This window comes from Triticum urartu, chromosome 7A, assembly GCF_056163025.1.
Source record: "Triticum urartu cultivar PI428250 chromosome 7A, HENAU_Tu73, whole genome shotgun sequence".
Taxonomy (NCBI): Eukaryota; Viridiplantae; Streptophyta; class Magnoliopsida; order Poales; family Poaceae; genus Triticum; species Triticum urartu.
In genome coordinates, this window is record NC_141879.1 from 605908126 (window position 1) to 605926683 (window position 18558).

General features: G+C 52.1%; 2 protein-coding genes across 4 annotated transcripts; both read left to right on the plus strand.

The window, feature by feature from the left end:
• Positions 1-1304: 1304 nt before the first annotated feature.
• On the plus strand, positions 1305-2107 carry LOC125519137 (uncharacterized). The gene has a single exon (XM_048684016.2). The coding sequence runs from the start codon at positions 1595-1597 to the stop codon at positions 1892-1894; it is 300 nt and encodes a 99-aa protein (XP_048539973.1). The 5' UTR covers positions 1305-1594; the 3' UTR covers positions 1895-2107.
• An 11806-nt stretch (positions 2108-13913) lies between these two features.
• LOC125523020 (protein NRT1/ PTR FAMILY 8.3-like) lies at positions 13914-16415 on the plus strand. 3 transcript variants are annotated; one of them, XM_048688054.2, is made up of 5 exons: positions 13914-14071; positions 14184-14283; positions 14434-14651; positions 14858-15411; positions 15494-16415. In XM_048688054.2, the coding sequence occupies exons 1-5, from the start codon at positions 14018-14020 to the stop codon at positions 16353-16355; spliced, it is 1788 nt and encodes a 595-aa protein (XP_048544011.2). In that variant the 5' UTR covers positions 13914-14017; the 3' UTR covers positions 16356-16415. The 3 variants fall into 3 exon arrangements, with proteins under 3 accessions (XP_048544011.2, XP_087392267.1, XP_048544013.2); XM_048688056.2 differs by having other exon boundaries at positions 13986-14071; positions 14367-14651; XM_087536141.1 differs by having other exon boundaries at positions 14184-14651.
• Positions 16416-18558: the final 2143 nt, after the last annotated feature.

The window sequence follows — 18558 nt, forward strand, 5'->3', positions numbered from 1 at the left end:
AAACGCTTCCGCTTACAGTCTACGAGGGTACATAGACAACACTCTCCCCTCTCGTTGCTATGCATCACCATGATCCTGCGTGTGTGTAGGAATTTTTTTGAAATTACTGCGTTCACCAACACGCCCGCCAGCGTGGGCGCGAGGATGAGAACGGCGTCGTGATCCTCGTCAGCGACGACGACGAGGACGCCCCCGGACCATCCAACCCGCCGACGCGCGACCCTAGGCAGGGGAGCAGCAGGGACGGCGGCCGCGGAGGAGGCGACGATGACGACGACTACACGAAGTTCAACAGGCTCCTCGTCGTGTAGAGCTTCACGGGCGGCGAGGAACAGCGAGGGCGACGGCGGGTATAGTAGTGTTTTTTTTCTTCTTTTGTAAAATATTTAAAAAATGTTATGAACTCGTCGAAGTTTGATTGAATTTGCGCCTTGTTTGTGCCAGATTTTGTTTTTGAAAAAAAAACGTGGGCACGGCGGCTAGAGAGCATCACGCCCCCAACACACGGTTAGCGCCGGCTCGTCCTCAGGGGGCGATTTTTAACGCCTCCTAAAGGGCCAACGGCTGAAGATGCTCTTAGTGATAGAAGCCAAGCTGCCATCTATGGGTTGGCGGGCTCGTTCACTTGCATCACAACATGGGGCGGCATCTTGCAGCTCTCGGAAATGGTCAAAGTACTACCTCCCCGCAGTTAGGAGCGACTTTCAAGGGTTACTCATTGTGCGACTCCCGCAAGGGTCATTTTTTTGGCATGCAATCGCGTCAAGTGGCATGCCTAACCATCATCATGTATTGCGTGCTAGGCGCTTTCTCTGGATGTGGATCTTTTTATTTTCCTGTATGTGTTTTTTTAGTTTTAGATTGTTTCTTTTTGGTTTTTTGGCTTCTTAATTTTTATCTAATTTTTCCTATGTTTTGGAGCAAATTTTCTTTTGCCAGTGCTTCTCGAAAAAAAAGTACTTCCACAAAAACACATTTTTTTTCTGCGAAGCACAGTTGTCCACGGTCAACTAGTTTTTTTAGGCAAGTCCACAGCCAACTAGTGATTTCGGGTCATTCGCCAAAAGAAAAAAAAACTAGTGATTTGGGGATAGCTTCACTTAAAGATAGACGTTGAAGTGGGCCGGCCCAATCTGCCATGTGCTAGCTGACGGGTTCGTTCAGAAGCCTTGCATCACAACGTGGGTGGGCTGCAGCCTGGGCTGGACCGAGGCTCCCGGAAATGGTCAAAGTACTCCTCCACAGTCAAAAAGACCAGCGGATTCTGAAGAGAGTCAAACTCGAGCTTAAAATCTCACGGATACGAATGCGCGCAGATTGCTAGGTGAGAGCTCATCCGAGCTTGGCCGGAGTAATTCTTCCTTGTCGGGAATGTCTACAGACTGCAACCATTGGCATGCAGGGGTCCAACGGGCGGCGCGGGCGGCGCCATGCATGCACACGCTCGCTGCAGTCTTTGATTGTTCCCGCTTCCCGGCGAGCTCTCACCTCTGAAACCTTTATAAAAGGGCAGCACGGCACTCATTCTCTACGCAACACCACAGTCTAGTCCAGCCAAGAGAAGCTTCTGCTTAGACCGATCAAGGCGAGAGACATGGGTGGCAAGGGCGGCGGTGGAGGTGGCGGCAAAGGGGGAGGAGGAGGCGGTGGCGGTGGAGGTGGAGGCGGCAGGAGCGTCGGAGGGGGAGGAGGAGGAGCAAAGGGAGGCGGAGGCGGAGGCGGAGCGAAGGGGTCAGGCGGCAGCGGGGGCGCCGGGAAGTCGTCCGGCACTGGCGGTGGCAGCGGCGGCATGATGAAGGCGCCCGGCGGCGACGGCGCCTACATCTCCCGTCCCGGGTTCGAGTCCAACCCGCAGGGCTACTTCCAGGGCCTCCACGGCGCCGGAGGAAAGTAGCCGGAGACTGGGAGCGCTCTTCCCGTCTTCCGTCAGTCAGTCAATCAGTCAGTGGAGCTTCTCGTCACTCGTCCGCAGCTTAATTCGGCCATGCATGCATGTTTACGCATTGGCTTCTAAATAATGTAACCCCGTCAGAGCAGCCTGCATGCTAGTCCAAGTCGGTCTCGTTCGCAGCTTTCGCTTGATTGTAATGGAAGTACTGATGAACCATGCCAGCAATGATCGTGGAAATTAAGTCACCGATTGTTCATGTTTGACTGATCGTGTGGTGGGCTTTTCCTACTCATCGCCTTCGTGTTTGGTTGATTGTGTGATGGCCTTTTCGTACTCATTGCCATATCGTGAGTTAATCGAAGTGCATGCGACAGATATTTTCTTAGGTGCAGAAGTGCATGCGATTTATCGCCGCTAAGCAATTTTGGATGCATGCCATTTCCAGACAACGAAGTTAATCCGAATTACTCTGTATATTAGTAAATTATACGCTTGCTTAAGCATTGCATACGATGAAAATACTTTCTGCCTAATGCTCACGCACTACTCCCTCTGTCCTATATAATATAAGAAAATATCAAAAACGTTCTTTTATTATGGGACGAAGGGCGTATATGATGTACTCATTACAGGATATGAATTTAGCGCACATGACTAAGTCAACTTTTTCTGCAACACCAACATCAAGAAGTGATACTCGTCATCACGCTGGCGTCTCCATGGCAAGCCAGAGAGGGCTGACAATGTCTTGGGCGTTGCGTCAATAATGTTTTCGTGTCTCTGATGATGCTTCGAATGTCTACAGGCAGCATGGAGCATTGCTCAAGGCATGCCGTTGGCGAATGCAAGAAAAAGACGACGTCAATTCTCCAAGGACTCTTGTGTAGTTTTAAATCTGTGTAAGGATAGCCATTGTAAAGAACGGTCAACTTTAATATATGGAGTTTCGTATTTTTCATAAAAATAGTTTATCGCTTTCTTTTAAAAATCAGCAAGTATGTTCTACTTTCTTCGTTTCTAAATATTTATCTTTCTAGACATTTCAAATGACTACTACATACGGATGTATGTAGATATATTTTAGAGTGTAGATTCACTCATTTTACTCCGTATGTAGTCACTTATTGAAATGACTAGAAAGACAAGTTTTAGAAACGGAGGGAGTATTGTTCATGGATGGTATCTCGATGTACAATTTAGACTTAGCTCAACATTTGCAGCACCTAACTACCGCCTTCCACTTTTTAAGGAAACACAAGCTCTATGCCAAATTGCCCAAATGCTCTTTTGCACAACCTCACCCCTAAACACATCATATCTGATAAAGGCGTAGCCACAAACTTTGTAAAAACTTAGGCCATAGTATAATGGCATACTCACACAAATATAATTGAACAAGATTTTCTAGACCTCATTCTCCTTGCAATAAGGCTAGATATATTGAAGATTGATTTCCGGGCGTATGTCTCCTTATCCCCTTGATTTTTCAAACTAACCCCCTTGATTTTCATTGTGAGACGCAACGTCAACGCGTAAACTCCTCCAATACAGAAATTTTTGTAGATGTAGCCTTTTCTGTTCCTTGCAACCTGGAGTTGTTGAGCCCACATTTTTTCTATATTTTTTTTGTACGATTTGCCCACATTGTGTTAGCTAGCACAAGGTATGTGCTTCGCACAGAGCAAACATCAATCGTCATGAACCTGAGTTGGCCGGATTGGGACAAGGGTTGCTGTCGGTGTCAAAATCGGCGGATCTCGGGTAGGGGGTCCCGAACTGTGCGTCTAGGCCGGATGGTAATAGGAGACTGGGGACACTTTGTTTTACCCAGGTTCGGGCCCTCTCGATGGAGGTAAAACCCTACTCCTGCTTGATTGATATTGATGATATGGGTAATACAAGAGTAGATCTACCACGAGATCAAGGAGGCTAAACCCTAGAAGCTAGCCTATGGTATGATTGTGTATGGAGTTAATTCTGTCCTACGGACTACAATCCTCCGGTTTATATAGACACCGGATAGGGTTAGGGTTATATAGAGTCGGTTACAATGGTAGAAGATCTTGAATATCCGCATCGCCAAGCTTGCCTTCCACGCCAAGGAAAGTCCCATCCGGACACGGGACGAAGTCTTCAATCTTGTATCTTCATAATCCAGGAGTCCGGCTGAAGGTATAGTCGGCTACCCGAACACCCACTAATTCAGGACTCCCTCAGTAGCCCCTGAACCATGCTTCAATGACGATGAGTCCGGCGCGCAAATTGTCTTCGGTATTGCAAGGCGGGTTCCTCCTCCAAGTCCTTCATAGAAGATTTTAATCATCAAGAGTAGTGTCCGGCTCTGTAAAATGAGTCTCCACATATTGCCATAAAGAGAATAATATTAGCACAAATCAAATCTGCCGACGTATCCTGCAGTGCGCCATCACACTACAGCCAAGCCCTTTACTCGAATCGTTTTTATTTTTCCACCTCAGCATGTTTTGCGAGGCGGTTTCCTTGGCACGTCTTGTCAAAGCAGAGATCGTGTACCCTTTTCACGGGATTCTCATCAATACGGACGTGGGTAACCCAACCGCGCCATTTATCATGGCGCTCGGGAGGCAAGCGAGTTTTCTTAGGCAGGTGGGGACGCATAACCGCATCCGCCTATATAAGGGGATAAGAATTCACCCTTTTCACCTACGCCTTCTTCCTCCCTTGCCTATCCATCTCTCGCGCACCCGAGCTCCAGCGCCCAAGCCCGCACTTCCCACCTCAACCTTCTCCAGCAATGTCCGGAGCGGGAGGCAAATGGATGGTCTCCTCCGTTACGGAGGGAAAAATCAAGAAGCTAAGGAAGGCCGGGTATCTGTCCAAGGACATCGCGCACCGGCTTCCCGAAGAGGGGCAGCTTATCCCCACCCCAAGGCCTCATGAGAGGGTAGTATTTCTCCCCCACTTCCTCCGCGGACTGGGTTTTCCACTCCACCCATTTGTCCGGGGGCTCATGTTCTACTACGGCCTGGATTTCCACGATCTGGCTCCGAACTTCATCCTCAACATCTTGGCGTTTATCGTCGTGTGTGAGGCTTTTCTCCGCGTCCGCCCCCATTTCGGCCTCTAGCTCAAGACCTTCAACGTCAAGCCCAAGGTGGTGCGCGGCAGCCAGGCGGAGTGCGGAGGCGCCATGGCGGGCAAGATGGCCAACGTCCTATGGTTCGAGGGCTCCTTCGTGGAGACCCTAAAGGGATGGCAAGCCGGGTGGTTTTATATCACCGAGCCGCGCGATCCGGAATGGACCGCAGCCCCCGAGTTCCGATCCGGACCCCCCACGCGGCTTATGTCCTGGAAAGAGACGGGCCTGTCGTGGGGTGACGAAAAAGAGGTGACGGATTGCAAACATGCATCCAGTCCCTGGTGAACAAGCCAGTCCGGCTTGTTAATGTAATCCAGGTTATGCTCATCCGCCGGATCCTCCCGTGCCAACAACGGGATTTTAATCTGTGGGAGTTCAACCCGGTGCAGCATCAAACCCTCAGCGGGCTCTTCGACACGACGTACGAAGACGCCTGGAGGATGCTATTCAAGGGCGCCGAGGCTCCCGCATCCGCTTCCGAGGACCGCGGATACAACTCGCAGCGTCACGGTAACGAGGTAAGCCATCTACATCTTTTACAGGATGTTTAAGCTTTTTTCATAGTTTGACTCTATGCGGGATCTAAACTCCCTTACCTTTGACAGGCTTGGCGGGCAATATCTGGACCGGTTAACTGTCTGGCTCCGCTGCCCGAAGACCCAGCCCCAGCTCTACTAGTGAAGCTGCTGGCTCCGGCGCCTTATGTGGTGCCGGAGAAGAAGGCCAAGAAGAAGAAGACCACAGGGACTCGAAGGAATGCCCGCAACGTGGTGGTGTCGGGCTCGTCATCTGACGAGTCCGAGGTGCCCTCCTCCTGCGAGAACGAGGAGGAGGAAGAAGAAAACTCTCCCCCTCCAGTGGAGGGAGGAGAGAATAGGAAGGCCGCCCCAACGGGGGAGGCCGAGGGGTCCAGGAAAAGGAAGACCCCTCCGCCGGACTACACCCCTGACGCCGAAGAGGGCGAAGAGGAGTGGCCGGACAGGACCAAGCGTCCGGCGAAATCGTAAGTTCGAGTATCAGAGTAACTCATGATGTTCCTTTATTGCGCAGCTTTCCCTAATGTCGAATGTGATCATGCAGCCCGCCCCGAGCCGCACTCAACGATTCGTCGAGCGGCTCCCTGGATTCATCGGACGTGAACTCTTTTCCGCCCGCTGTCTCTCCCCGCACTATGGATGACGCCGAAGTGGCGTCGCAACGAGTTCCGGGGCAGGAGGAGGTGGTCCTGGAGGGGCCGCAAGGCGACCTCCCGGACCCCAGGAGTGAAGGGGACAAGACCCCTCAGGGCTCCAAGTCCGGCTTTAAGCCGGACACCGAGCCGGAATCTTCAACAATTCCGGACAACGGCGGGCGAACTCCTTCCAAGAGGAGCAAGCCTTCTGAGCCGGCAGCCTCCGTCCAACCGGAGGCACCGGACAATCTGCTGGAGGTGCTTGAAGGCGCCTCCATCGACGAGGAGCATCGTACTATTATGAGTACGGTGATCCGGAAGGTTCAGACCGCCAAGAGCGGGCTGAATGAAGCTTGCGCTGGCCTCCTAACAGGCTTCGAGGTAAGTAAAAATTTGTAAAAATATTACCGCATAGACAGTAGCCCCTGATGCTTTGTTTGGCGTCCGGAAAGGAAAGCCGAATAGAGGATCTATCAAATTTCGCAGGAGTCTAATAATAAAGAGTCAATATGCGTATGCAGGCTTCGCTGCTAGCCACCGCCGCACTGACTGCGGAGGTGGATACCCTAAAACAGGGACTCGAGCGGTCCGAGCAAGAGCTCGGCCTTGCCAAGCAGGAGCTTGAGGAGAAAGAAGGTAGGAAATACCTTATAAAAAGGTGCCTATAGAGAGGCGTGATTGCAAAAAATAACAGGATTAAACTGCTTATTGTAGGGGCCACGATTGAGGTAGCGACCCTCAAGCAGGCGCTATCCGAGGCCGAAAAGAAAATGGCCACGGAGCCCACCGAGCGAGAGAAACTTGGGTCTCAGGTCGGCGAGATGCAGCAAGAGCTTCAGGCTCTCATGAAAAAACATGAGATTTTGGAGCTTGAGTCGAAGACCCAAGCGTCCGAGCTCACGACGGCCCTCGAGACTACCAAGTCTGCCAAGGCCGAAGCCCAAAAGGCCCTCCGAGAATTGGAGGATTTGAAAAAGATAGCAGCGGGTAAGGCATTCTTTATGCAAAGAAAAAATATAAAAGTAAACTACTTGTTACTTACCCGAATCCGGAGTTCTCTAGGGGCATTCGCAGATCTTCCCCGCAGCGTATCTGATGCCGCCGCATTCTACCGAGCTGAAGAGGGCAGCTCGACGGAGAAGGTGTTCTGGTCTCAGTATGCTGAGGCCAGACACCTTGTGCCCTTGAGCGACCAGCTGAAACAGCTGGTCGAACTCCACAAGGCGGCCGAACAGGCCATGAAGGGCTTCATAGTTCGGCTATCGCCCGGAGAGGCCCTGCCTGGGAGCTACTTCGGGCTGGTGCGGCGGCTGGTGGAGGCATGTCCAAGGCTCGAGGTTATCAAGCGCTCTGTCTGCATCGAAGGTGCCCGTAGGGCCCTTGCCCGTGTAAAGGTGCACTGGGGTAAGCTGGACGGCAAGAAGCTTGTGACGGACGGGCCGCCGCCGGGGAAGGAGCATCGCAAGCCGGAGAACTACTATAAGGATGTTCTTGCGGGTGCCCGCCTTGTGGCAGATGAGTGCACCAAGGATGTAATTTTTGAATGAATTCGCTCGTGTTTATCCTGTGCGCTGAAAACTTGTTCATATGCGCTAAGCAATGCTTATTGAATTTAAAATATTATTTTCTGTGCGACCGTTTATCAAAAATTGAGAGATGGCCAGTCGTCGGCTTCAGCCCCCATGCCACGAGTGCTGGGGTGTTCGGTGATAAATCTGGGCGCTCTTTTTCCCATGGTTGGGTCCTTCGAGGGAGGCGCTCAGCACGACGAACCAGGCAATCGAACTATAATGCTTGAACACTCTCACTTAGCCATAGAACGTTATAATTTTAAATTTCGGCGAAGCCCCTAGTTCGGAAGACCGAATTCGGGGCGCTATCCACGCCTAGGCTGGGGTCATCCAGCTCCTCGCTCGAAGCGGCATAAGCCTTTAGGGACTCGAAAAACCTCTCGAACAGCGACCGGTCTCTCGCCTCATCATGACAGTCAGTTTTAGCTTTCTCCACTGAGGTGCTTAACCCAGCTCAACCGGGGCACAATCGCAGTGGTTCTCCTAGTGCTACCTTAGCCGATATAGCGGAACGTAAGGCACCAAAACATAGGAGCCGGGCAAACCCAACTATTGACCCAAATCATGATTCGGAGCCGATGCATATAGTGCTATAAGTTCGGGGTGCCGCACTTGTTAAAGTGTACGGACTTCTCACACCATATTAAAGGGTAATGAAGCCCCTGGCGTACTTGCCGTACCACAATGCACGGGCGCGACATGTCATTAATGAGCATATATATGAAAAGAGTAATGCAAAAAATAGACAAAAAGCTAGGCATTGTCTATGGAGAGGCTATTTATCAAAGCCGAACGATACAGATTGTGCGGTAAGCAAAAGATATTGGACTATTCAGTATGTCCTGACCAGGGGCAGGCCGCGGAATTATGTAGGTATATCGCCCGTAACAGAGACCACCTGGTAGTTTCATGATGCGGCATGGCTTGTCTGCCTTCCTGGATCTTGCATTGTTTGTGCGGCAATCTAATTGCCGAACAGGTCGTCCGAAGTATGGAGTCCTGAAAGTAAGAAAAAATTAAAAAAGGAATCCGGCAGCCCCTGGTACGTTTTACGCCGTATGTTGGGCGTGCCGTTATTTTGCCCCTTCCCCTGTGCCCGTGGTATTTCAAGGGCGTAGTTATGTACGCGAGGTATTGGTTTCGCTAGGTCGCGAAAGCTGGGGTTGGGGCCGCATTGCTACGCTTGCTCAGAGTGTGCCAGGTAGTCCTGCTGTAGGTTACTCCGAGCGCGCTTGGCAATGTCTAGCTTTTTAATGGCCGGACTGGAGAATTGCCTAAGAAGGCTACTTTGTACCTCCGCTGCTAGAGCCGCCGTATGCTCCTCTGTACGAAGAGAGCGTTCGGTGTTTCCGTTGACCGTGATTACTCCTCGAGGGCCTGGCATCTTGAGTTTGAGATATGCGTAGTGCGGCACCGCATTGAATTTTGCGAATGTGGTTCGTCCGAGCAGGGCGTGATAGCCGCTGCGAAACGGGACTATATCGAAGATTAACTCTTCGCTTCGGAAATTGTCCGGGGATCCGAAGACCACGTCGAGTGTTACTGAGCCTGTATAGTTGGCTTCTACACCTGGTATGACGCCTTTAAAGGTCGTTCTTGTGGGTTTGATCCTTGAGGGATCTATGCCCATTTTCCGCACTGTGTCCTGATAAAGCAGGTTCAGGCTACTGCTACCGTCCATGAGGACTCTTGTGAGGTGAAATCCGTCGATGATTGGGTCAAGAACCAATGCGGCGAAGCCGCCGTGACGGATGCTAGTGGGATGGTCCCTTCGATCAAAAGTGATTGGGCAGGAGGACCATGGGTTGAACTTTGGGGCGATTGGCTCCATCGCATATACGTCCCGTAGCGCACGCTTCTGCTCCCGCTTGGGAATGTGGGTTGCGTATATCATGTTCACCGTCCGCACTTGTGGGGGAAAGCCCTTCTGTCCATTATTGTTCGGCGGCTTGGGCTCCTCGTCGTCGCTGTGCAGCCCCTTGTCTCTGTTTTTGGCTCTTAACTTGCCTGCCTGCTTGAACACCCAACAATCCTTGTTGGTGTGATTGGCTGGCTTTTCGGGGGTGCCATGTATCTGGCACAAGCGATCGAGTATTCGGTCCAAACTGGACGTGCCCTGAGTATTCTTTTTGAATGGCTTTTTCCGTTGACCGGATTTATAGCCTCTGAATCCGGCATTGACTGCCGTGTCTTCATTGCTGTCGTTGTTAACGCGGCACTTTTGGTTGCTTCGACGTGTCCTGCCACTTTTGTCCTTGGTATTCGAATTACCAAGGTTCTTTGATAGGTTGTTACTGCGAGCTAGCCAGCTGTCTTCTCCCGCGCAAAAGCGGGTCATGAGTGTCGTGAGGGCTGCCATGGATTTCGGATTTTCTTGTCCCAGGTGCCGGGCAAGCCACTCGTCGCGGATGTTATGCTTGAAGGCTGCTAGGGCCTCTGCGTCCGGACAGTCGACTATCTGGTTTTTCTTAGTTAGGAACCGTGTCCAGAATTGTCTGGCTGATTCTTCTGGCTGCTGAATTATGTGGCTTAAGTCGTCGGCGTCCGGCGGTCGCACGTAAGTGCCCTAGAAGTTGTTGAGGAATGCGGCTTTCAGGTCCTCCCAAGAACCGATTGAGTCTTCTGGCAAGTTGTTAAGCCAATGCCGAGCCGGTCCTTTAAGTTTGAGCGGGAGGTACTTGATGGCGTGGAGATCATCGCCGCGTGCCATGTGGATGCGAAGTAGATAATCCTCAATCCATACCGCCGGGTCTGTGGTGCCATCGTATGATTCGATGTTTACGGGTTTGAAGCCCTCTGGGATTTTATGATCCATTACTTCATTCGTGAAGCATAGCGGGTGCGCGGCGCCTCTGTACTGGGCTATATCACGACGCAGCTCGAAAGAGCTATGTTTGTTGTGTTCGGCCCGGCCGGATTTGTTGTATCCGTCGTGAAGATTGTCACATGCCGTAGGGCGCCTGCGCGATCCGTAGATCGATCTTGTTTGTCTTGCCTTATCCTCCAGTATGTCCCGCAGGTCGGGCGCATTTTCCCGCGCCTTAGTTGTGCGGCGTCGGGGCGTGGCTTGGGTGGAAGGCTGAGAGGCCTCTCTGTCGCGGCCGCGAGGTGGCCGGTCTACCATGTCATGCGCTGGTGATGTAGGTTCTTCCTCTTCTGATCGGGGTAGTGACCTGCGCTTCGGGTAACTCTTGGAGGGGCGTTCGAGTTCATACTCTTCGGCCGCAAGGTCTTCAGTCCATTTGTAAGCTAGCAATTCTTGGGCAGCTCTAAGTTGTTGCTGCTTTTTCTTGAGGCTGCTTGCCGTGGCTAAAAGCCTGCGTTTAAAGCGCTCTTCTTCGGCAGGGTCTGATAGTATGACGAATTCGTCGTCATCGAGGCTTGCCTCGTCTTCGAAGGGAGGAGTATAGTTATCATCCTCGACCTCTCGGTCTGCCGCTCTCTCATGAGGGCTGGCTTTTCCATCTTCCTGTGCCGAATCTTGCTGGGGTGGGTGTTCTTCGGCGTTATCCGGGGTAGTATTATCTCCCATGCCGGAATCACCGTTTGTGCCTTGGCGGGATTTAGAGCAGCGCCGCTGACGTCGGCGCTTTGACTGTTTCTTGGGGGCGTCATCCCTCATTGTTCCATCGCCATCTCCGTCTTTTGGAGTATCCACCATGTATATGTCATATGACGAGGTGGCGTTCCAGCGCCCTACAGGTGCTGGTTCCTGTTCGTCTCCTATATCGTCGTCCATGCCGTCAATGTCTTCGGAGCCGAAGTCAAGCATGTCGGTTAAATCGTCGATAGTGGCTACCAAGTGGGTGGTGGGTGGGTTTTGAATTTCCTCACCGTCTGTATCCCATCCTTGCTGACCGTAGTTCGGCCAGGGCTCTCCTGATAAAGAGAGAGACTTTAAGAGAATTCAGGATGTCGCCAAAAGGCGAATGCTGAAAGATGTCCGCGGCAGTGAACTCCATTACCGGCGCCCAATCGGATTCGATTGGCGGGGTGAGGGGGGCTCGGAGTTCGGAGAGGAATCCGGCTCCTCGGAGTCACGGGCCACGCGGAGTGCGGAGTTGGAGTTCGGCTCGATCGCCTCTGAGATCGCAGCCCCTGAGGCAGCGTCCAACCGCTGATCCTCGGTCGGCGCAGTAGGTTCCGAATCAATGGTCGAGACCGATGCGTGTGCGGCCTCCGAAGCGCTGTTCGGCAGCAGAGCTATATCATGCCCGTCGAGACAGCGCGGCGCGCTTGGCTGTGGCACGAATCCGCTGAAGATCAAGTCCCCGCGGATGTCAGCAGTGTAGTTTAGGCTTCCAAACCTGACCTGACGGCCAGGGGCGTAGCTTTCGATCTGCTCAAGGTGGCCAAGCGAATTGGCCCGCAGTGCGAAGCCGCCGAAGACGAAGATCTGTCCGGGGAGAAAAGTCTCACCCTGGACCGCGTCGTTGTTGAAGATCAAAGGAGCCATCGGGCCTAAAGGCGCCGACACAGAGGAACTCTCAATGAAAGCACCAATGTCGGTGTCAAAACCGGCGGATCTCGGGTAGGGGGTCCCGAACTGTGCGTCTAGGCCGGATGGTAACAGGAGACTGTGGACACTTTGTTTTACCCAGGTTCGGGTCCTCTCGATGGAGGTAAAACCCTACTCCTGCTTGATTGATATTGATGATATGGGTAGTACAAGAGTAGATCTACCACGAAATCAAGGAGGCTAAACCCTAGAAGCTAGCCTATGGTATGATTGTGTATGGAGTTGATTCTGTCCTACGGACTACAACCCTCCGGTTTATATAGACACCGGATAGGGTTAGGGTTACATAGAGTCGGTTACAATGGTAGGAGATCTTGAATATCCGCATCGCCAAGCTTGCCTTCCACGCCAAGGAAAGTACCATCCGGACATGGGACGAAGTCTTCAATCTTGTATCTTCATAATTCAGGAGTCCGGCTGAAGGTATAGTCCGGGTACCCGAACACCCCCTAATCCAGGACTCCCTCAATTGCTAAAGACAAAAATGATGTATTAATTGAAGACATCGGTTTCTACTTTCTAAGACGCAAAGTTCGGGATATGGGACAAGATCCTGGAGTGACTAGGATGGAAACTGGGCATCTTGTAAAAGAGATTGAAGATATCAATCCAAACCGTCGGATTGGAATCAGATGGCCCAGATCTTAGTGGAATCAGATGGCACAGATCTTAGTGGAGGGAATCAGATGGAATCAGATGCAAAAAGGACTCTGACTTATAGTTATTTTTTAGTCACTATCCTTCTTCTTCGAGTCCCCTCCCCAACACAAGGTAGGCGCTGAAATTCGCCAATAATGGTGTAACTGCCCCATTTGAGCCCCTCTCGCTTGCAGACGGCGACGGCGGTCCAGATTCATTGTCAAGCTCCGCCCCCACTATGTGCCCTTCGCATCCTCCTCATATGAGGCTGCACCATCTCATGTACAGCAATCCAATGGTGGTACGTCTTCCCCCTCTCAAGATCTAGCAGCAGTTCGTTGGCGACAAGTCGGTGGTGAGCTCCTCGCTTCCTTTCCTTCTGAAACTCAGGTTCAAGCTCAAGGTTTTTTTTTTGCAGTGCTCTGTTGTCAGTGACATTGCTCATGACTTAACGGTGAGGCATGATGATACACCTATGATTGACAAAGGAAACTCACAAGGCTTGTCCTTGTTAACATAGACTACAATCATATTAAAGTGAGTACACTAATTCATTAATTATATTGTCTTTTTTAGGGAATTAATTATATTGTCTTGATAAGTATCCTCTCCACCTGAACTATTTTAGCCATGCTCAAAAGGTTGTCTTTTTAGTTAAGTTGATTTAGCATGAACCTTGAAAGAATGTGTTTGAGGCCAACTTGTATGTGAGGTTAACATGTATTTCCTTTCTGTTTCACAATGTTGCATTTATTGAAAAGTGTTGTCAATGCTTGCAAAGTTTCACAGTGAAATGACATTTGTAGATTTTTTGCCACGGCTTCCACAAATGTCATTTCATGATGCAAATTTACAAGTACTTGAAACATTTATCAATGTTTTCCACCAAGCAATTTCAGAATTTTCATTTTTGTCGGAATTTACTGTTCATCCTGAGCTAAATTTTTTCGTTTATAGCGGCGCCATCGATTGAATAAATAGCCGATGGTGATTGCTAAAGAAAAAAGAGCTCACTCATTGGCGCCTAGCTACCTTTCGATTACAGTAATCTCCACCCACTCCACTGCCAAGTGCACAAGCAAAAGTCGAACGGTCCCAAGCTCTCGGCATGGCCTCCGCCGGCGAGCACACGGTGCCCCTGCTCGACCGCCCACCTCCCGAGGTCTCGTCCCCCTCTCCTCTGCCTCCCTCGTGATAAACTCTTTTCTCTCTTATTCAATTTTGACCCATGGATGATGTTTGGCTCCTAATTTTGATGGGGATCGCCGTCGCAGGCAGTGGAGGCATACACCACCGACGGGTCTCTTGGTTTCGACGGGAACCCGGCGCTGAAGAATCGCACGGGTGGATGGCGCGCATGCCGCGCAGTCCTCGGTAATTTGTTTCTTGTTCCGATTGAGATTTCAACGAGACTAAAACTCTCTTGGCAATTCAACTGTTCTTGGCAACTCGCGCAGGTGGATGGCGTGGTGATTAATTTGGTTCCGGCCGCATCTTGGAACGATGATGTGCATGTGCATGCAGGTACCGACTTCTGCTACTGCCTGGCCTTCCACGGCGTCTCCTACAACCTCGTCACGTACCTCACGACCGTCCTGGGCCAGACCAACGTCGCCGCCGCGAGGAGCGTCTCCACCTGGAAGGGCACCTGCTACCTCACTCCCCTCGCCGGCGCCGTCGTCGCCGACTCCTACTGGGGAAGGTACCGCACCATGGTCGTCTCCTGCTCCGTCGGCGTCGCAGTAGGTTCCTTCCAACCACTCTGCACAACAATTAATAATCACTCTGTACCAGAGTCTGAATCTCTATGTCATGTCCCAGTGGAGCAATTCAGAATGTCGTTCTGACATTGTAGAAATTTCATTTTATCCTGCATGATCCTAATTGAGAAAATTCAGACTTGAATTCTGCCAGATTGTGAGAATTTGGCCACTCTGTTTTTGGGCAGGGCATGCTCATGGCAGCACTCTCAGCGTACCTGCCGCTGCTCGTCAAGAACGGCTCGTCGTTCACAGGCCTCACCTCGTCCAACATCGTGTCGGCTCAGGAGTACATCTTGTTTCTGGGCCTCTACATGGTTGCCTTTGGGTTGGGCGGCCTCAGGCCGTGCCTGATGTCCTTCGGCGCCGGTCAGTTCGACGACGGCGATCCATCGGAGCGCGTGACGAAGGGCTCCTTCTTCAACTGGTACGTCTTCAACATGTACTGCGCATCGCTGGTATCCAGCACCGGCATCGTGTGGGTGCAAGATCGTTACGGCTGGGCGCTAGGGCTGACCATCCCGGCGGCCGTCCTCGCCGTCGGGCTTTCATGCCTGGTCGTCGGATCGCGGACGTGCAGGTTTCACCGACCCCGCGGCAGCCCACTCACCAGAGTGTGCCAGGTCGTCGTCGCTGCCGTGAGAAAGTTTGGCCTCGAGCCGCCGTCCGACAGCTCTCTTCTCTACGACCCGTGGGAAGAGGACCTCGCAGTTCACAGGATCGAGCATACCACTGATCTCCGGTCAGTTACCACAATCCTGTTTTCTTGTAGTTGCTTTCGTCAAATTCACCGTTCAATACAAATGTGCTGCTTGCCTGATCAGATTCTTCGACAAGGCCGCCGTTATCGTGGCTTCGGGCAAGGAGGTGGAGACGGCAGCCGGCCGGACGCCACACAGCCCGTGGAAACTCTGCATCGTGACGCAGGTCGAGGAGACAAAGATTCTCGTGCGGATGCTTCCGCTCTGGGCGACCGTCGTGTTCTTCTATGCCGTGTTAGCGCAGGTCTCGTCGACATTCGTCGAGCAAGGCATAGCGATGGACGCCGCCGTCGGCTCCGTGCGCGTCCCGCCCGCGTCCATGTCCACCTTTGAGGTGCTCACCATCATCGCCCTGGTCCCGCTCTACGACCGGGCATTCGTTCCTGCGGCCAGGAGGCTCACGGGGAGGGAGAAGGGCATCTCAGGGCTGCAGAGGATCGGTACCGGCCTCGCCATGCCCGTGCTCGCCATGGCCGCCGCGGCGCTTGTCGAAACAGCACGCCTCCGAGCGGCAAAGTCGTCGCCGCTGTCACCGAATGCGACCAGCGTGCTGTGGCAGGCGCCCCAGTACGTGCTGATGGGCGTGGGCCAGGTCCTCACTACCATCGGGCAGCTCGACTTCTTCTACAGCCAGGCGCCGGCCGCGATGAAGACCGTGTGCACGGCGCTCGGGTTCCTCGCGATAGCGGCCGGCGATTACCTGAGCTCATTCCTACTGACGGTCGTGCAGTGGGCGACGTCGACGGGCGGCACGCCGGGGTGGATCCCCAACGACCTGAACGAGGGTCACTTGGATCGCTTCTTCTGGATGATGGTCGTACTGGGCTGCGTGAATCTGATGGCTTTTGTGAGCTGCGCCGCGAGGTACAAGGAAAAGAATCCAATAAGATCTGGTCTTATTTCTGAGCAAGTGAGACCATGTTGACAACAATCTCAAAGCACCATAGTCTTCTTGCTCGATTTGATACATTTTGCAGTTAATTTAGTTTGCATTAGTGTAGTGTAGTGTCAAAAAACGATTTATATTATGGGACGAAGGGAGTACATGTTTCTGTACTTTCCCCTCCCGAGCCACTCGAGCGGGCGGCAACGGAGGCCCCAACCCTATCCCCGAAACCCCACCCTCCTTGAGATCCCCTCGCCACCGCTGCCGCTGGTGACGGCGGTGGTGGCGGAGCCCAGCCGTCAAAGGCGGCGGGCGTGGTCGGCGAGCCCTGACGGGCCTCCCTCGCGTGGGGGTTAGGCGTCATGCGGGGCGACGCGGGTGAGCTTCTCCAGTGCGGTGGTATAGAGGCGAGCAGTGGTGCGGTGGAGCGCGGTAGGGAGCGTGTAGATCAGGTGTAGGCGGCTGGTGCGGTCCGGGAGGTGCACGCATGGGAGATGGCGGATGCGGCGCGGCGCGGCCAAGGAGGCAGCGGTGCAGTGGCGCTTGGCCAGGTGAGCGGTGATGGCTGCCTGGTATGGGGCCTGGGTCCTGTTGTGGTGGCTCAAGGAGGTGAGCGATAGTGGCCTCCTGGTGGTGTCAGTGCTGTTGTTGGAGGCGGATGTGCAATCTGGATATGGATATGGGGTTCAAGATCGACCTGGGGCCTTTTGTTGCCGTACCGGGGCTCAGTGTTGCGGCATCTGCATTGTGGCCTGTTGGGAGTTGGAGCTTTGGTTGTTGCAGGCGGTGCGGCAGTCTCTAGTTGCGCTGGTAGTGAAGGTTGCTCCAGAGGTGTGGGTTCTTTGTTGTGCGGACGCAGGAAGTTGGGTTGCGTGCCTTCGGTTGTGTGGGTTGTCGGTTGTCAGTGTTCCACCACATTATGATCTCAATGGCAGGGTGTTGTGGTAGCGGTGGAGTGCCTCTACATGGATAGTGGCCCTAAACCGGTGGGCAGGGATGGAGGTGCGCGACATTACGGATGAAAATCCTGCCCGACTTCAGTCGGTGCTGGCGGCAACAACGCCTATGGGTGTCGTTCCTTTCCTTGAAGGCGTCACAGAGGTGTGTCGGCATCGCCCCTCTCTCTCTCTCTCGCTTTGGGTTGTTGTCTCTGGGCGAAAGCCTTGGTTCATTTTTAGATCGGTGATGGCGGAGTCTCGGCATCGTTACTCTGTTGGGAGCATTGTGTGAGGAGACACGGCTTCCAGGTTCTGTGCTACGGTTCTTCGGTGCTTGCTGCTGCTCCAGATGGATCATCATTGGCGCAATGTACGTCGCTGCCGGGGAATCAAAGACAATGGCTTTTTCGGGACCAATCAAGTCCCGCCACCCACTCGCCATCTCCTATTAGGCATTCAAGGGTGGCTGGTGCACCGGCATGGGAGGTCCAGTTGCCGTTGTTGCTCTTCGAGGTGACTTGTACTGGTCGAGACGCGGCTTTGTTTTTTTTTCTTTGCTTAGGGCAGGTTCCTCGCATTGTGTTGTTAGGTGTGTGGTGGCTAATCTTCTAATTGGATGTGTGTCCTACACATGCTGTTCGCAACTGAGAGGTGGTCTCTTGTAATTGTCTTCTGTCTTCTATAAAAGTATAGTACGTAGTGACGTACTCTTGAAAAATAAATACATTTTGCAATTCTAAATTTGGTCAATGTCTGTGGGCGGTAAAAGGAATGTGGTATGGCTAGGTCCCAGTTGACTGAGATTCAATCAAGTCTCAGTTAAATGACATAATATGTAAGAAAAAAACTGAAAAGAAAAAATAGCACATATCTCGATGTAAGATCTCATGAATATAAACATCGATTCCGACATAATCAAATCTTGGTTGATTGAGATTTAGCAAGACTGTTTTCTAAACCAAATATAAATACAAAATGGTTGCATGTGATTATACTAGAAGAAGAGTAACAAGGTTCTTAAGTTATAGCACAACTTAGAACCCAACACATTACACACTCACAATTATTTGAACGACCCTAATCAAAAGGGGGCTGGAGGCACTTGGCCCCAACTTTAAACCACATATGAGCATCCCATTTCATTTGATCTAACAATCGATCCAGCGAGGAGAGTTTGTCTTTGAAGACTTTTGATGGTGTCAAATCCAACAAATCTCAGGTATGAAGTCCCGAGCTGGAAGTCTTGGCAGATGGTAATAGAGACATATGATTTTACCTAGGTTCGGACTCTCTCAAAGAGATAA